The 16,456-nt window shown below is 38.7% G+C and overlaps 1 protein-coding gene across 1 annotated transcript; it reads left to right on the top strand.

The window, feature by feature from the left end:
* Nucleotides 1–365: 365 nt before the first annotated feature.
* Nucleotides 366–16,322, top strand: TAF7L (TATA-box binding protein associated factor 7 like). Its single transcript, XM_041741766.1, has 12 exons — nt 366–433; nt 1,369–1,447; nt 2,962–3,095; nt 3,749–3,875; nt 4,121–4,176; nt 7,703–7,744; nt 8,611–8,683; nt 9,042–9,155; nt 10,009–10,278; nt 10,490–10,602; nt 11,961–12,020; nt 15,533–16,322. Exons 1-12 carry the CDS (start codon nt 368–370, stop codon nt 15,575–15,577), a joined length of 1,179 nt encoding a protein of 392 aa, XP_041597700.1. The 5' UTR covers nt 366–367; the 3' UTR covers nt 15,578–16,322.
* The last annotated feature ends 134 nt before the right edge of the window (nt 16,323–16,456 follow it).

Below are 16,456 nucleotides of genomic sequence, written 5' to 3'. Positions count from 1 at the left end.
GGCATGTAGTTTGCTTCAGTAGCCACCACTGTGTTGATGAATTGTGGTCCTTTACCTAAGGGTCTAAGAATATTAAGACGACTAAATCATGTTTCCTAACAGCTGTTACTTCATTGGTTATCATGTAATTTGGGCTATCCTTGGAAAACGTGCATATATATTGGAAGGGATATAAGATGACTTTTAGAAATAATCAAGTTATGTCAAATAAGGTACTTCAAGGTGTGCAAGCATCGTTCCAGTGAGGATTATGGGCTAGATCTTGTATAATGTAACCAGTACTACCAGAAGTGGTCAGCAGAGGGAGCAAGATGAGTTTTTGGTCACTGTCGATTTTGTTTTTGCTTTCATGAACTCACAAACAGAGATGAGTAAAACCCAGGATGAACCTCCTCACGAACTTGAGAACCAGTTTATACTGCGTCTGCCTCTGGTAAGAAACCCTTGTATCTCAGACCAAATATCTTTAGTACATATGCATTAGCTCTGCTTGGATCCTTTCTTTTTTAATTTAAATTCAACTAGCCAACATATAGTACATCATTAGTTTCAGATGTAGTGTTCAATAATTCATCAGTTGCATATAAGTTCTGCTTGGATTCTGTAGCATTTCTATTTAAGGTATGCTATAAAAACTAAGAACATTTGTTTCCCAGGAATCGTGTTCTATTAAACAGTCCTACCCTAGTGTGTACTCTTTTAGCTGAATTTCTTTCATCTTGTACATGCTGCCTATCATGTAGGCTGATTTCCTGACAAACAGCTGTGACAGTGAGGGATTCAGTCACTTACCAGAGGTGCTAACAGTCTGTTCACTGGACAGCCAAGATAAGACTCTTCTAAAATCCTTTCTGTCACCTCAAAAAGGGCAATTAAAGGGGGACCATCACTATTTCCTCAAATTCATCACCATGCAAGGCTCTTGAAGCTCATCTTAACATTGTGTTAGTGTCTCTTCTCCCTTTGATACCTGCATTCAAGTAGTATTTAGTCTAAGAACGCTATATTAAAAACAGGTTTCAAAAAGGTATTTTCCCAATTAGAGCTACTTAATATACCCAGTAAACTGCAGCTAAGCCTTTCCTTAGCAACAACTGAAGGGCAGCAGTGAGACGCAGGAATGTAGAGCTAGAAAAAGGCATTAAAAAAAAAAAGAAAAAGGCATTAACTGTAGCTAAGAAACAACAATGAGGTTAGTCAGCCTCACCCCAACTTGACTTAGTGCACAGTATGTCATAGTGCATGGCATTATTCTTAACATTTGGGAGGTTTAAGATTTAGTTTAAGAGAGGACTTGTCTGTGACACATCTATTAGTTGCCAAGTAGACAATTCATCCTTCTGATTTTTCAATCTACCTCCTTTTTAGGAACATGCATCTACTGTCAGGAAGATAGTACATTCCAGAAGTGTTGCCATGAAGGATAAACTAAAAATTGACTTATCTTGTAAGTAGTTAATATCCATTTACCATACATTGAACAGTAACTTATTATGGGATTGCCATGTGCCAGACACTATACTAGATACTAAGGGTGTAGCAAAGAACAGGATATGGTCTCTGCCTTGAAAGACTCTAAGACAGGCTTAACTCATTCTCGTATCTTCTTCTTTGAGGAAAAGAACTAGAAATTATGTATTTTGAGGTAATTATTATAGTATGTATAAGGAAAAACATGGGAGTTGACTATGCAATTTGTATCCTGATTTTTGTCTCCTACGTACAAGCTTTGTGACTTCTGACTGTCCAGGGGAATGACAAATGAATGTACTGTTCTTTGTTTATGAAAGTGACATATCTTTCTCTTTTGAATGATATTTATTAGGTGTTTGTTTTTTTTTTTAATTTTTTTGTTAACTTTTATTTATTTATGATAGTCACAGAGAGAGAGAGGCAGAGACATAGGCAGAGGGAGAAGCAGGCTCCATGCACTGGGAGCCCGACGTGGGATTCGATCCCGGGTCTCCAGGATCGCGCCCTGGGCCAAAGGCAGGCGCTAAACCGCTGCGCCACCCAGGGATCCCTATTAGGTGTTTTAAATACAGAGAAGTACATAAAGAAGAAAATTTAAAATGACCTATAATACCATCATTCAGGTAGCCCTTATTGACATTTTTAAAAAGGTAATACAAGTTCATAGTTAGAAAATTTAAATAAAACAAAAGTTCAAAAAGAAGAGTGAAACTCTCCTTTGCAATGCCCCAGCATTAATGCCAAAGGTAACTAATAATAACTTTCTCCTCATGTTTCCTTACATATAAAATTTTTATGCACAACCAACATTTAAATCGTCTATATCTTTAAAGGTTCCTTAAAGAATTAAAGACACAAAATGAGTCATGTCCAACATCATTCTGCATTTTTCTTTTTCATTTAATATTAGAAGATTACACTTGAATCCTCTCGTGTTAAAAAGGACATTCAAAAAAAATAAAATAAAAAGGACATTCATATTTGAGACATCTGGGCAGGAGTCAGAGTTGTCAGTATCTGAATATATATATATTCCTACGGTGCATGGATATTGTGTAGAATCTTATCTTTGTGGAGATTATAACTTCAGTTTTACTAGCACTATTCTGAGATCAACCCTTTCTTCGCTTGATCCTTTGAAAATATCCAGGTACAATGACATAAGTGAGTGCTTCTAATGGTGTCAAAATGAATGGGCTTGCATGGAGTTTGCCTTTCAGGAGGAGAATGAAACACCACTTCATCCTCATTTAGTTCACAGTGATTACAAAGAAACTTAGCTGCTTTTGATCAAGCAGCATAAACATATACCCTGCCTTCTTTTCTCTGGGAAGTTACTAATTACATACACAATTCTAGCATTATGAGAGATAGTAGGTTTCGCTGAAAGACTAGGCTGTCCCACTTAAGTCTTCATTACTCAAATCCCAGGAAGCTTAGGAATGCACTGGGAAGATGTTAACTTTAATTTTTCCTACCTCTCTTCAGCTGACGGACGTCATGCAATTGTTGAGGTAGAAGAAATCTCACTAGCCGCAAAGCTGGTTGATTTGCCATGTGTTATTGGAAGTCTGAAAACTGTTGATAAAAAAACTTTTTATAAAACAGCAGATATTTCTCAGGTATGAATGAGTTTTCTTAATCTACTAGCCCTTATACCCTTTGAGGAGTCCCTTTCTCCCTACTCTCTTTCAGTGCTCCTTCCCACTTGGTGAATGGCTGCTTATCATTTCTAATTCCAGCTCAATTGCACAGGAATACAAAGGCATGTTCTGGTTTGGTGTTTGATCCATAACTTTTGACTGTTTAATTTTATCCAAATAGCTTTTAGATAAAAAAGGTTTATGTTTGCCATTTGTAATGATTTTCACCTGAAAAAATGAGGATCTGGGATCTTCTTCTGAACTTTCTGCTAAAGCAAGATGCTGTTAACTCTAGAAATTTATATTTGTTCTTTTCATCATCTTAATTGTTGATTTCCTGTTTGTCTTTAAATCAAAATGCTAAGATATGTTTGTTTTTAACATGTTTCCTCTGCAGTGGTAAGAATTTGAACTAAAACAAACAAAAACAAAACACAGAATCCATATACAATGCTGCTGAGACAGAGAGAATGAATAGGCATGTATATTAATACTTGGTTTTCTGGAAACGTCAAGTTAACAGTCTCTTTATTTCTATGCTCCAGGATTTCTGGTAGTAAAGATGATTGTGATTCATAACTAATCCAAAATTTGTGGCCCAAAGTCAACTTCTTTATCTTTGCTAAATTTAGATGCTTGTGTGCACTCCTGGTGCTGAGCTCCAGTCTTCTCCGGAAGAACCAGTTACTTCTACTGATCTCAAAGCAATCAGGAAAAGTGAAAAAGAGAGACAGAAAAAATATATCTGGAAGCATGGCAGTAAGTCACTGGCCCCTTGCTCATTCTGGCTGACTACATTTATCTGCTAAATCCTAATTACTTGTGATCCAGGGACCTGTTACCACACTTAGGTGTTTGGTTCATTAGGCATCCAGACACTTTTAAAGGAACAGGTCATGTCATGAGCCAGTGGCTTATAGCATGACCTTTCTCTTTATCAAATTCAGATAGAATGTGACTACTAACAGTCATATATGCATTTCACCATGTTGAATTTATTTTAGTTACTCCACCACTTAAGAATGTCAGAAAGAAAAGGTTCCGCAAAACAACAAAAAAGGTTAGTTGCATGCTATTTCAGTGTCTAGTGGGTAGATTGGAAGAGGATTATGGGCGGGGAGGAAAGGGAGACAATCAGTTGGGGATTAATTTGTTCATTCATTTATATGTTTGATAAACATTCATTGTGTATCCCTAAATGCCAGGCACTGTGTGGTAGCAATTGGGACGATATACTAACAAAAACAGACCTGATCATTTAGGGATCTGGATGTGTCATGAATTTGAAACTTCTGCTAATGTTTTCAGTTTTCAATTGCAAGATCTAGTTTTAAAGTGAACCCATCTAGAACCTGGGAATTGAGAACTGTGGTTATATTCCTAACCTTATCTCAGACTTGTAGAACCTAGAGCAAGCTATAGGAGTATTGTGGCTTGGCTTATTTTTTAATTAACTTAATTTTGAAATAATTGTAGGTTCACAAGCAGTTGTAAGAAATAAAAGAGATACCATGTCCCCTTTAACCTGTTTTCCCCATTGTAACTTTTTGCAAGACTACAGTTCATTATCACAAACAGGAAATTGATATTATATAATTCACCAATCTTATTCACATTTCTCCAGTTTTACTTGTGTGTGTATTTAGTTCTGTGCAGTTTTATCCCATGTGTATGTTTGTGGGCACCTACACAGTCAAAATACTATGTAGTTCTGTCACCACAAGGATCCCTCATCTCGCTCTTTTTTTAAAAGATTTTTTAAAAGATGTGTTTATTTTAGACAGAGAGTAAATGGGGGGAGGGGCAGAAGGAAAAAAATCTTCAAGCAGACTCCCCACTGAGCGTGGAGCCCAGCACAGGGCTTGATCTCAAGACCCTGAGATTATGACCTCAGCCGAAACAAAGAGTCGGACGCTCAACCAACTGAGCCACCCAGGTGCCCCATTACCCGTTTATAGTCACACTCATCTTCCTTATACCCCACTCCCCCAGTCTCTAACCTCTGGCAGTCACTGTTATGTTCTCCATCTCTGTAATGCTGTCATTTTCAGAATGTCATATAAATGGAATCATGCAATATGTAACCCTTAATACTGGCTTTTTTCCCACTCAACATAGTTCCCTTAAGATTTGTGCAAGTTGTTGCACGCGTCAATAGCTGATTCCTGTCATTGCTGAGTAGTAGTCTGTCATATGGATGTCCCACAGCTTGTTTAATTGTTCACCCATTGAAGGACATCTGGGTTGTTTTCAGTTTTCTACTGTTGTAAATAAAATTTCTTTTTTTTTTTTAATTTTTTTTTTATTTTATTTATGATAGTCACAGAGGGAGAGAGAGAGGCAGAGACACAGGCAGAGGGAGAAACAGGCTCCATGCACCGGGAGCCTGACGTGGGATTCGATCCCGGGTCTCCAGGATCGCGCCCCGGGCCAAAGGCAGGCGCCAAACCACTGCGCCACCCAGGGATCCCCTGTAAATAAAATTTCAAGCAGGTTTTTGTGTGAACATAAGTTTTCATATCTTTGGGATATATGCCCAGGAGTGAGATTGCTGGGTCGTATGGTACTTGAAAGTTTAGTTTAGTTTAGTTTTCAGAGAGGAGGAGGGACAGAAGGAGAGAGGATCTCTTTTTTTAAAAAAGCTTTATTTATGTATTTAGAGGGAGAGAGCAGGTGGAGTGCAGGTGGAAGAGGGAGTAGCAGAGGGAGAGGGAGAGAGAGACTCAAGCAGAAACTAAGCACAGAGCCAGATGCTGGGCTCAATCCCACAATGCAGGAGATCATGACCTGAGCCAAAACCAGGGGTTGGATGCTCAAATGACTGCACCACCCAGGTGCCCCAAGAAAGAGAATCTTAAGCAGGTTCCATGCCCAGTGCAGAGCCCAACGTAGGGCTTGATCTCACAACCCTGAGATCATGACCTGAATCGAAGTCGAGTCAGATGCTTAACCTACTGTGCCATGCAGGTGCCCTTTGAACGATTAATTTTATAAGAAACTACTATACTATTTCCAAAGTCGCTGTAACATTATATATTCGCACCAGCAGTGTGCATGTGATCCAGTTACTCTGCATCCTCACCAGAATTAGGTATTTGTCACTAGTTTTTTTTTTTTTTAGCCATTCTGATATGTAGTGATCTCATTGTGGTATTAATTTGCATTTCCCTGATGGCTAATGATGTCAAACATCTTCTCATATGTTTTTTTGCCATCCATATATTGCACTTCAGTGAAATATCTGTTCATGCCTTTTGCCCATTTTCTAGATGGATTTCTTATTATTGAGTTTTAAGAGCTCTTTTAATATTCCAAATACTAGTCCTTTGTCAGATATGTAGAAATTTGCAAATATTTTCTCCTAGTCTATAGCTTATCTTTTCATTTTCTCCACAGGTTCTTTCAAAGAGTGAAAGTTTTTTTTGTTTAAGTCCATTGTATTGACTTTTCTTTTTAAGGATCTTCCCTTTGTGTCAAGTTTAAGAACTCTTTGCCTAGCCCAGATCCTGAGGATTTTCTATTTCTTTTTTTCTACAAATTTTACATTTTATATTTAAGCCAGCAATCCATTTTTGAGCTAAATTTTGTAAAAGGTGTAGGTTTTAGTCCAAGGTTCGTTTTTTAAAATACTTTATTAATTTATTTGAGACAGAGAGAGAGAGCACGCACCTATGTAAGGGGGGGAGAGGGAGAAACAGGCTTCCCTTGGAGCAGGACCCCAGGATCATGACCTGAGCTGAAAGCAGATGCTTAACCAGTTGAGCCACCCAGGTGCCCCTAATTCAAGGTTCATTTTTTTCTTGCATTTTTCACATCCAATTGCTCTAGCAATATTTGTTTAAAAGACTATCTTTCCTCCATTGTATTGCCTTTGCACCTTGTCAAAAAGCACTTGGGCATATTCGTGCATGTCTGTTTCTGGTTTCCCTATTCTGTTCTGTTGATCCGTATGTTGATCCTTCTACTGATATCACAGTGTTGCTATATAAGAAGTCTTGAAACCAGGAAGGCTGTTCCTACTTTATTTTTCTTTGTCAAGATTGCTTTAGCCATTCTAGAGCCTTTACCTTTCCACATAAATTTTAGAATAAGTTTGAAGTTTAGAAAAAGTTTTTCAAGATTTAAAAAATTTTTTCATGGGAAATGCACAGAGAGAGACAGAGACATAGGCAGAGGGAGAAGCAGGCTCCCTGCGGGAAGCCCAATTCAGAACTCGAACCCAGGACCCCAGGATCACGACCTGAGCCGAAGGCAAATGCTCAACCACTGAGCCACCCAGATGCCCCAAGAAAAAGTTTTCTATGTCTATGGAAAACCGTGTTAGAATTTTGGTAGGAATTGCATTAAACCTATATATAGATCAATTTGGGGGGAGAATTGACAGCTTTACCATGTTGAATCAGTCTATGAACACAGTTGCCTTGGCTTTTATAATGTTGGTCAACAACATTTATTGAGTGCCTGCTAAATGTAAAACTAAGTTAAGAATACTTTTAAAAAAAAAGAATACTTTTAGAATTCTTTAAGCTTTAATCAAGTAGAAAATCATAATATAACTTCACTGTTTATTGTGTTTTATTTCATAGCTCATTGATTTCAAACAAATTGAAGAAATCAGCTTTCCTGAGGTAGAGCAATCATCATATAACTTTACTGTTTACCCTTAGTATGTTTTCCTCAATAGCTTATTACTTTGAAGCAAATCAAAGAAATCATAAAGGTTATTTTTAAGCCTTCCTTCTCATCTGCCACTGCCATACATGTAAGATGAATTGGATTAATTGAAAAATGGATTCATTGTTCAATGTGTGATAACTCCTAGAGGAAAAGATACAATTTGGCTAGTGACTGTATATTCCAATCTGCTTTTTTCTCTGATACTTATTTTAAAAGCCATTTCTTGGAAGCCAGTGTTTGCTTTTACCAGCAGTTGTTTGCAATTGCTTGTTCCCCCCTGCAAAGTTCTAATTTCTATTTGTGGCATGACGAATTGGTTGCTGTGGAGATAATTGTCTAAAATTGTATTTAAAGGAGAACATGTAGCTAAGACCCAGTTTTTATAGGAAAATCTGTAACAATAAAGATGTGAAGAAGTAAACCCTGGGAATTTGGATCGTTAGGCGAAATTACTTCTAAAGAACAAATAAGGAATTGTAGTTCTTTGCCAATATGGATAAGGGCAAGTAATTAATAACTGAGACCTAAGGTTGTGCCTCTGAGAGAGGTCTTTAACACAGAATTGCAGATTGAAAAGATTAAATGTATCAAGTAATTTGTTTGAATGGTGAAAAAAAGTTTACTACAAAAACCCTAGACCCTGGTGGGTATAAAGATTCTTTCGTAAATAGCATTGCTTAAAGTAGAAATTTGGTTGGATGTATATTGAAGAGCCTAATTATTTGAATTCATTTGTATGTAGGACAAGGACATTCCTGGAAAACACAGGATGTTAAATGACCTTACTGGTATCCCGCCTTCCCCCACTTTGGTTCAGTACATTGAATCTCCTGATGTGGAAAAGGAAGTAAAAAGACTCTTGTGTTCAGATGCTGAAGCTGTCAGTGCTCGTATCCTTTCATACTAAATATTTTCTGTGTTGTCTGTTCCAGCCCGTATGCACTTGCTGACAAGTCCTCACGTATTTGTGTGCAATTGTTGATGTGTAAAACTTAGGATTTTGGGAAATGTTACTTCCTAGCTAGGAACAGTAAACTCACAGGATAGAAATGTATTTACATGCGTGACTCAATATAAGGTACTTCTTCATACTAGGAATCCAGATAGAATTTGGACTAAATTAAATAGCATTTTCAGCCAGAGTGCCTCTTCCTTTCCTTTTTTTTTTTTTTTTTTTTTTTGCCTCTTCCTTTCCAACTGTGCCTTCTTCTTTCTTTGTACTTGTTCCTTGATTGCCCTACCTTTCAGGATGGGAAGTCATTGCTGAAGATGAAACCAAGGAAATTGAAAGTCAAGGCTCCATCCCGGGTTTTGCAATGTCCCCAGGGCTAAGTGACTATATGCAGGGTCATATCTTGTCAGGTAGGTTTATAGCAGCAAAATAAGAGCTTCAGAGAGGACAGGTGTTGACTGTGTGAAAAGCCATTCTCCATAGACTCACTGGCCAATCACAGAAAAAGGAGGCCTTTGTCATTTCATCCATCGCTGGTATTCTAAATGCCTCTGGGCTCTTAGATACTCTAAATCTCTTGATCATTGAATACATGAATGAATGTTAGTGTTTTGCATTTAGTTCCCTCATTGTTCTGGGAAGAGAATAATCTTTTTTTTTTAAGATTTTATTTATTTATTCATGACAGACGCACAGAGAGAGAGAGAGAGAGGCAGAGACACAGGCAGAGGGAGAAGCAGACTCCAGGAGAGAGAGAGAGAGAGAGAGAGACAGAGACAGAGAGAGAGAGAGGCAGAGACACAGGCAGAGGGAGAAGCAGACTCCAGGCAGGGAGCCTGATGTGGGACTTGATCCTGGGTCTCCAGGATCACGCCCTGGGCCGAATGCAGGCGCTAAACCGCAGAGCCACCCGGGAATCCTGAGAATAATCTTCCTTCGAGAAAATTATTTATAAAATGCATTGGTTTCTGGTGAATTTGAGGGGAAGGAGGATAATTGCAGCTAGAGTGGGAGTCATTTGAAAAGATTGAGATAGGGATGCCAGGGTGGCTCAGCGGTTAAGCGTCTGCCTTTGACTCAGGGCCTGACTCTGGGGTCCAGGATGGAGTCCCACATTGGGCTCCTGCAAAAGAGCCTGCTTCTCTGTGAGAAGCAGCCTGTGTATCTGACTCTCTCTGTCTCTCATGAATAAATAAATAAAATATTTAAAAAATAGAAAAGATTCAGATAGTTTCGCCTTCCTCTCTTCCTTAAAACCAATAGAATATGGTATGCTTCGGGAGATGTCCAGTGATTCCAGCAGTAACAGTGATGATGATGATGATGACGACGACGACGACGATGACGATGAAGACGAGGATGATGGTGACGACGAGGATGAGGATGAGGAGGATGAAGAAAATGACAACTATGGTGATGAGTATGAAGTTGAGGAAGAGGAGGAAGATTATGAAAAGGATCTGGAAAGGGAGCTACAGGCCAGGTTCTTTGCATCTGGCCAATATGAGGCAAAGGAAGAAGCCAGTTCAGTAGGTAAAGGAAAAACCAAAAGGGCGAGACAGACTGGGTGGCAGTGCTGAAAATTGACTCTAAACACATGTTAGATGCAGGACTAAGTTTGAGAAGTTGCAGGACTAAGTTTGAGAAGTTATTGCTGAGATGTATACTGGAGTTTTAGTTTATTTTTATCTCGGCCCACTAGTTTAGGCTCTGTTTAGATAAAATTTCTGTTTATCTCTGTTAGTCATGGATATTCAGAAGCAGATTCATTACATGGAGAGAAAGCTCCAAGAGATTCAATGCAAAGCACAAAGACAGAAGGATCTCATAATGAAAGTGGAAAACCTGACGCTCAAGGTAAATTCTTGCTGGCTGGGATAAAGATATCCTGATATCTTACTTTCAAAATTCTATCTTTGTGTTTCTACTCATGTTGTCTCTGTGCAGCATTCTTATTCATTTGCACACCTAAAGAGCCTCTTAGAAACCCCTAATAAAACATAGCCCTATTCCTTTTACCTGAGTAATTTTGATCATCTCACATAAGCATTTTTGGGAAGAGACCAGGAGGCCTGAGATAATAATCACCAATATTGAACATTTATCATAAGAAAGGCACATAAAGAGCTAACCATTTTACATGTATCATCTCATTTCATCCTCACATTCCTGAAATACAGGTACTGTCACTAGTCCTATTTTATAGATAAGGAATTGGAAATTCAAAGAAGTTAAGTAACTTGCCAAGGACCACAGCAAGTGGTAAGACATAGATTTAATCCTGTTGTTTGTACCAAAATGTATTCATTGCAGTAAAAGAAAATTAACTAAATTCATTTCTAAATGTTATGATGCATGCCTGAAGAAAAATAAATATTTTGCTTTATTTTTGTTAATACATATTTCAACCAAAGGAAAATGTATGTTTAGGCCATGTTTGCATGCTTATTTTAAAGATTTTATTCATTATTTGTTCATGAGAGACACACAGAGAGGCGGAGAGACATAGGCAGAGGGAGAAGCAGGCTACCCGCAGGGAGCCTGATGCGGGACTCGATCCCAAGACCCCAGGATCATGACCTGAGCTGAAGGCAGATGCTCAACCACTGAGCCACTCAGCTGCCCCTGAATGCTTTTTTATTTTAAGGGAAATTCTGAAGCATCTGGAAAATTCCTTGCCAGATTTCATTTTCTGGAGAGCTGTAGTCATCAAAATGGAGCAACGTGACACAGAACAATACCTGTTTAGAGTTTTGTCCTTTAGAATAACCAAGTGATCTAATAGATGCGGGCACATTGTGAAAGATACACCCGTATGGTATTATTATGCTGTTGCATGAAGTACTAGTTAGTAATAGTAATATTCTAACCTAGTGCAGGGAAATGAATGAGTCAGCATCCAATTCCAAGCCAGCTTTTTAAATAGTTCACCATAGTCAAAGGATTTGTGCTAAAACTAGAAAAAGGTAACATGAAGGCATTCTAACCATTTATTTTAGGGCAAGAAAAAAATTCTGTGTGTAGGGTTATACAATCAAATGACATGGCTCTGTAGTTAGGGGGTACAGTTTTTAGACTCCAAATCCTTTAAAAAGAGCGCTCTTTTGTTACAACTGACCATTTTCTTATCAAACCATTTGTCAAACTCTTTGTCTCACTTGATTCTCTTTTCCCTTGAGACTCAGCATTCATCATTTATACAATTTGTTTTCCAGAATCATTTACAGTCTATGCTGGAGCAGCTTCAGCTACAGGAAATACAAAAAAATGAGCAGGTGAGAAGTGAGTTTTTGAATCAACCAGAAAACATTTGATACAAAGAATCCCCACCCCATCTCCAATGTCATTTCTGCTGTTCCTTTCACATAAGTAGTAACGGCCAAATATTTTAAATGAGGGTAGCAGGCTGGAAAGATTTTTGTGAAAACTCGATCATTCAACAGATATTGAATGCCTATTAAGTGAAAAGCACAAGATGTCCATACAGTGTTGAATAAGACAGATAATTGTGCTTGTCCTCATGGAGCTAACTATCTACCACAGAAGATTGGCAGTGAGCAAATTATCATACAAATATAAAAGCGCAAGTCACGAAGTGCTGTGAAGCAGAAAAAAATCAGTGGTGCTATTTGTATAAAAAGACTTGTGAATTAAATGGAATTAAAATGAGTGGCCTCTCTGAGGAAGTGATATGTAAGCTTTGACCTACAGGAGAAGTCCAGGTGAAGAGGGAATGGAGAGCCTCTTGGGTGAAGCATATGCCAGGTCCCACGTTGGAGAAGAACTTGGCCTCTTGGAGGACCTCTGGAGTATTTAAAGCAAGGAAGGGAGTGACTTAACATAAGGTTGCAGAAGTAGGCAGAGGCCATAGCATATGGTCCCTTGCAGGCCATGATAAGGAGGATGGGTTTTAGTCTTAAGTGTAGTGGGAAACCCATGAAGAGTTTTAAGCAAGAGAGTCACATTTAATTTACACTTTTTAAAGATCACTCTGATTGTTATCTGGGGAATGGATTATAGGGAGGCAGGACTAGAAGCAGGGAGGCCAGTTAGGAGGCTGTGTGGTAGTCTAATAAGAGGTGATGACCACCTGAACTAAGGTGGTGGCAGTGGATATGGGAAGAATAGAATTTTTTAACTGTAATAAAAATGTTTTTATAACAGCTTTGTTGAGGTATAACTCACATGCCACACACTTAAATTGGACAGTTCAGTGGCTTTTAGTATATTCACAGAATTGTGCAAACATCACCATAATCAATTTTAGAACATTTTTATCACCCCAGAAAGAAACCTGTACTCATTACTAGTCACTCCCTGTTTCTTCTGAATTCCTCCCACCTGCCAGACCTAGGCAATCACAAATGTACTTTTTACTAATCTATTTTTCCTATTCTGCTTATTTTATTTAAAGGAAACACATAATATGTGGTCTTTTCTATCTGGTTCTTTCAGTTAGTATAATATTTTAAAAGTTAATCTATATCATGGCATGTATCAGTAGTTTATTCCATTTTGTGGGTGAATAATATTCTAATATTCAGTGGTGTGTGTGTCTGTCTGTGTCTGTGTCTATGTGCACATGCATGCGCATACCATATGGTATGGTATGTACATACCATACCATACATACGATGTTTTGTTTATCCATTCATCTATTGATGGACATTTGGGTGTTTCCCCTTTTTAGCTATCATGAATAATGCTGCCATAAACATTCATATATGGGAGAATGTAATTTAAAGATAGAATTGATGGATCAATTAGTGGGTGTTGAAGAAAGTGTTAAGGATGCATGCCAGATTTCTAACTGGAAAAACTGTATTATTTAAAGCCATGAGAGAATGAACAGAGTGAAAAGAGAAGAGGGTAATGTGGGATAAGTGAGGGTCAACTGGCTGTACAGAAAATGGATGCTGACTTCAGCCCTAAAAAACTGAGGGTCACAATTTCAAAGAAACTGGAGGCCATATGATGATGGGCTTAGCATGCGGCTTTTAAGGTGGAGACACCATCCCTCATCCCCACTCCTCAGACCAGCAAGGCGAGGGGAATTCTGTGTATTCCCTTCCCCTCAGCAAATCACTTAACCAGGTACTACTTAAAACAACCACATGAACAGTTAATGCCAAATTACTTTAGGACCCACCAAACATCTTTGTTTCTGTCCATCTAAATAGTATTGGGGAGTGCTACTTCCAACACAGAAACGTAGCCATAAACTTTATTCACTCACAGTCCTTTATGTTAGCTCACTTAGTGTAGATGGGTGCCCGCCTTAAGCTAGGTTCTGCAGGGAGCTACAAAATACTTACAGCCCAGTCTCTGCCTCCATCTGGAGAGAGATCCATGAGAGAGACAGGAATTTAAAGGAATGAGGGGTCACTTTTGTCCATAGAGATGAGGGAAGACTTTGTGGAGAAATGATATTTGGCTGGAGCCTTGAAAGGTAGGGTTTTAATAAAGATATAAGGAAAGGAGGGCATTCTATATAGAAAGTACTATAGCTCAGGGGTGCTGTTGACAGGCTAGAGTTGAGATTTTTGGTGGAGGGCATCATGAGTCATCAAAGCTTTTCTCGCTGGGGAATAACTCAGGAAGACTTCTCTGCCAGCAGTAGGTAGGAGGAATTGGAGTGGAGAGAGACTAGAGGAAGATATGAGTGCTAGAAGGAATCAGAGCTTAACAATTGATTGGATTTACAGGACAAAAAGGAGAACAAGAAGGAGTCCGAAGCCCGAGTGACTGGTAAATGGTATGCCACTAGCAGACCACAACAGGAAGGGAATTATTAGGGGTGGCGGGGGTTTGAGGGTGGAGAGGCTCATGAGTCAAATTGGAAGCATGGTGCCTTGGAAGTACTTTTGAAAATGGAAGAGTAGAGGTTGGCTCATGCAGAGAACCGATCATTGAAGCTGTGAGGCTTAGATGAGTTAGGTCGACTGTTTAGCCAGAAGTCTGAACCTGGAGGTGGTGAGAGGAAGAGCCTGTAAGGGGGAAAGAACTGGAGCAGGCAGCAGTTGATATCACGTCAGCATATGAGTGTAAAGAGCCTCTAAATTACTGTAGGAAGCAATTCTGGTAATTTGGTAGGTTATGTGCAGCATAGAATCATTTTATAATGCTCTGTCCTTTCATTTTCACAGAATGAAAATCTACACTGGTACAGAGTGACCTAAATTGAGTAACACTCAGAAACAATCTTTGTCCCAAAGATAGTAATATCTCTCTTAATGTTATTGGTCACTTTGCCATTTCAAGTAAAAAAGAAATTAAATCCTACATCACAAAAGGTTCAGGACTTCTGACTTAGAAAGAATCAGAATAAGTAGAACATCATCAGGACTCCTGACTGGTCAGGTCTCCGGCTCGGTTTCTTAAGTATCTAGCATAACATGGCAAGAAGCAGCAGCTAAGACTTGGTTTAAGATCTGGTGTGTTCCGTGGGAGGGAAGGCTATCCCAGCTGCTTTATATTCTTCAAATGTGGCTACAGTGATCCCTCTGTACGCTTTTCCCAGAAGCACAGTCTTAACAGCAAGCATGTTGAATTTTTAAGCATATTCAATTTTAAAGCTTCCTTTTATAAGTTTGGCACCATAAAAGAAAGCAGCATGCAGCACTCGACTGACCGTGGCACTGTTCTTTGGAACACTGCAAGACTAAGATAACCCTATAAATACCAAATTACAGTAGTTCTCTTTGGCTCATTCAAGTAAATTCTAGGTCAAGTAATGGAACTTAAGATTTTGGATGAATTTTTCATGTTTTTCCACCTCTCCCTACAGCTCATTTCCCTACGGGAACAATTGAAATATTTTTTGGAGAAGTGAGAGAGCCTTCGCTCTGGCACAGGAACGTTGGATTCACTATCCAGCCTGAAGACTGGATGAAATTGTATGTGTTTCTGACCCTTTCATTGAGTCATTTGTATTTGTTTATCTGAACTTTTGTTTTCTAGTCATATCTGAAGTTTAGGGTTGTGTAGAAAGGGACAGAATATAAAAACATAGTAGACCTAAAAACCCAACTTCAATATGGAACTTTGCTTCTCTTTATCAATTTGAGAATTGCTTATATTGCTTCTGTTGTGTTGATGCCATCAAATGATTCAGCCATGCTTGCCAAAGACACTCTAGCCTGAAGGCTATATAGCTGATTTGCATATGTTTCCAGTTCCCTTTTCTTATAAATTTTAAATATTTCCTAAGACACAAAACGAATCTTTTCTACCAAAGGCTAGGACCTGCCACAGTGAATTAAGTGCCTACCTCGCAGCAGTTAGCACTAGGTTGTGTCCTGTCTCTGTTTAGGTGATAGGGGCTGCTTTCCTGCTCAGGGATGATTTCTTGCTGCTGTTAGCTTTGTTCTGTTGTGTGTATAAGTTGTGTCTGGTTATTATTTGCCAGCTAAGAGAATAGTTAGAGCAGAGATGAAATTTTGAGCTGTTATCTATATTCTGAGCCTCTTCATTGAAATCCCCACCAGAAAAGATTAGGAAAAATCAGATGCCTGTGATGCCTATGAAGACTCCCTTAAAAACCCTGGATGGGTTTGTTTTTTTCTGCTGTACTGTTAAGGTTTGCTGGTCTGTGTTCTTTAAGCAATAAATAAATTCCTCATTTTAAATGGATTGCTGTCACTTTATTAAATTGCTTCCATGATGGTTGTACTCCTATCCAAAAGAAAACTGGAGATACAGGCAATAAACT

This window comes from Vulpes lagopus, chromosome X (assembly GCF_018345385.1).
Source record: "Vulpes lagopus strain Blue_001 chromosome X, ASM1834538v1, whole genome shotgun sequence".
NCBI lineage: Eukaryota > Metazoa > Chordata > Mammalia > Carnivora > Canidae > Vulpes > Vulpes lagopus.
Note: the sequence above shows the minus strand (reverse complement) of the source record. Positions and strands in the feature narration are given on the sequence as shown.

Excerpts from the sequence above, each read along its gene's own strand:
- TAF7L (XM_041741766.1), top strand. The coding sequence starts at position 368 with ATGAGTAAAACCCAGGATGAACCTCCTCACGAACTTGAGAACCAGTTT. Across the intron at positions 4,177-7,702 it reads TCCGCAAAACAACAAAAAAG|CTCATTGATTTCAAACAAAT; the intron begins GTTAGTTGCATG and ends TTTATTTCATAG. Across the intron at positions 10,279-10,489 it reads GGAAGAAGCCAGTTCAGTAG|TCATGGATATTCAGAAGCAG; the intron begins GTAAAGGAAAAA and ends TATCTCTGTTAG.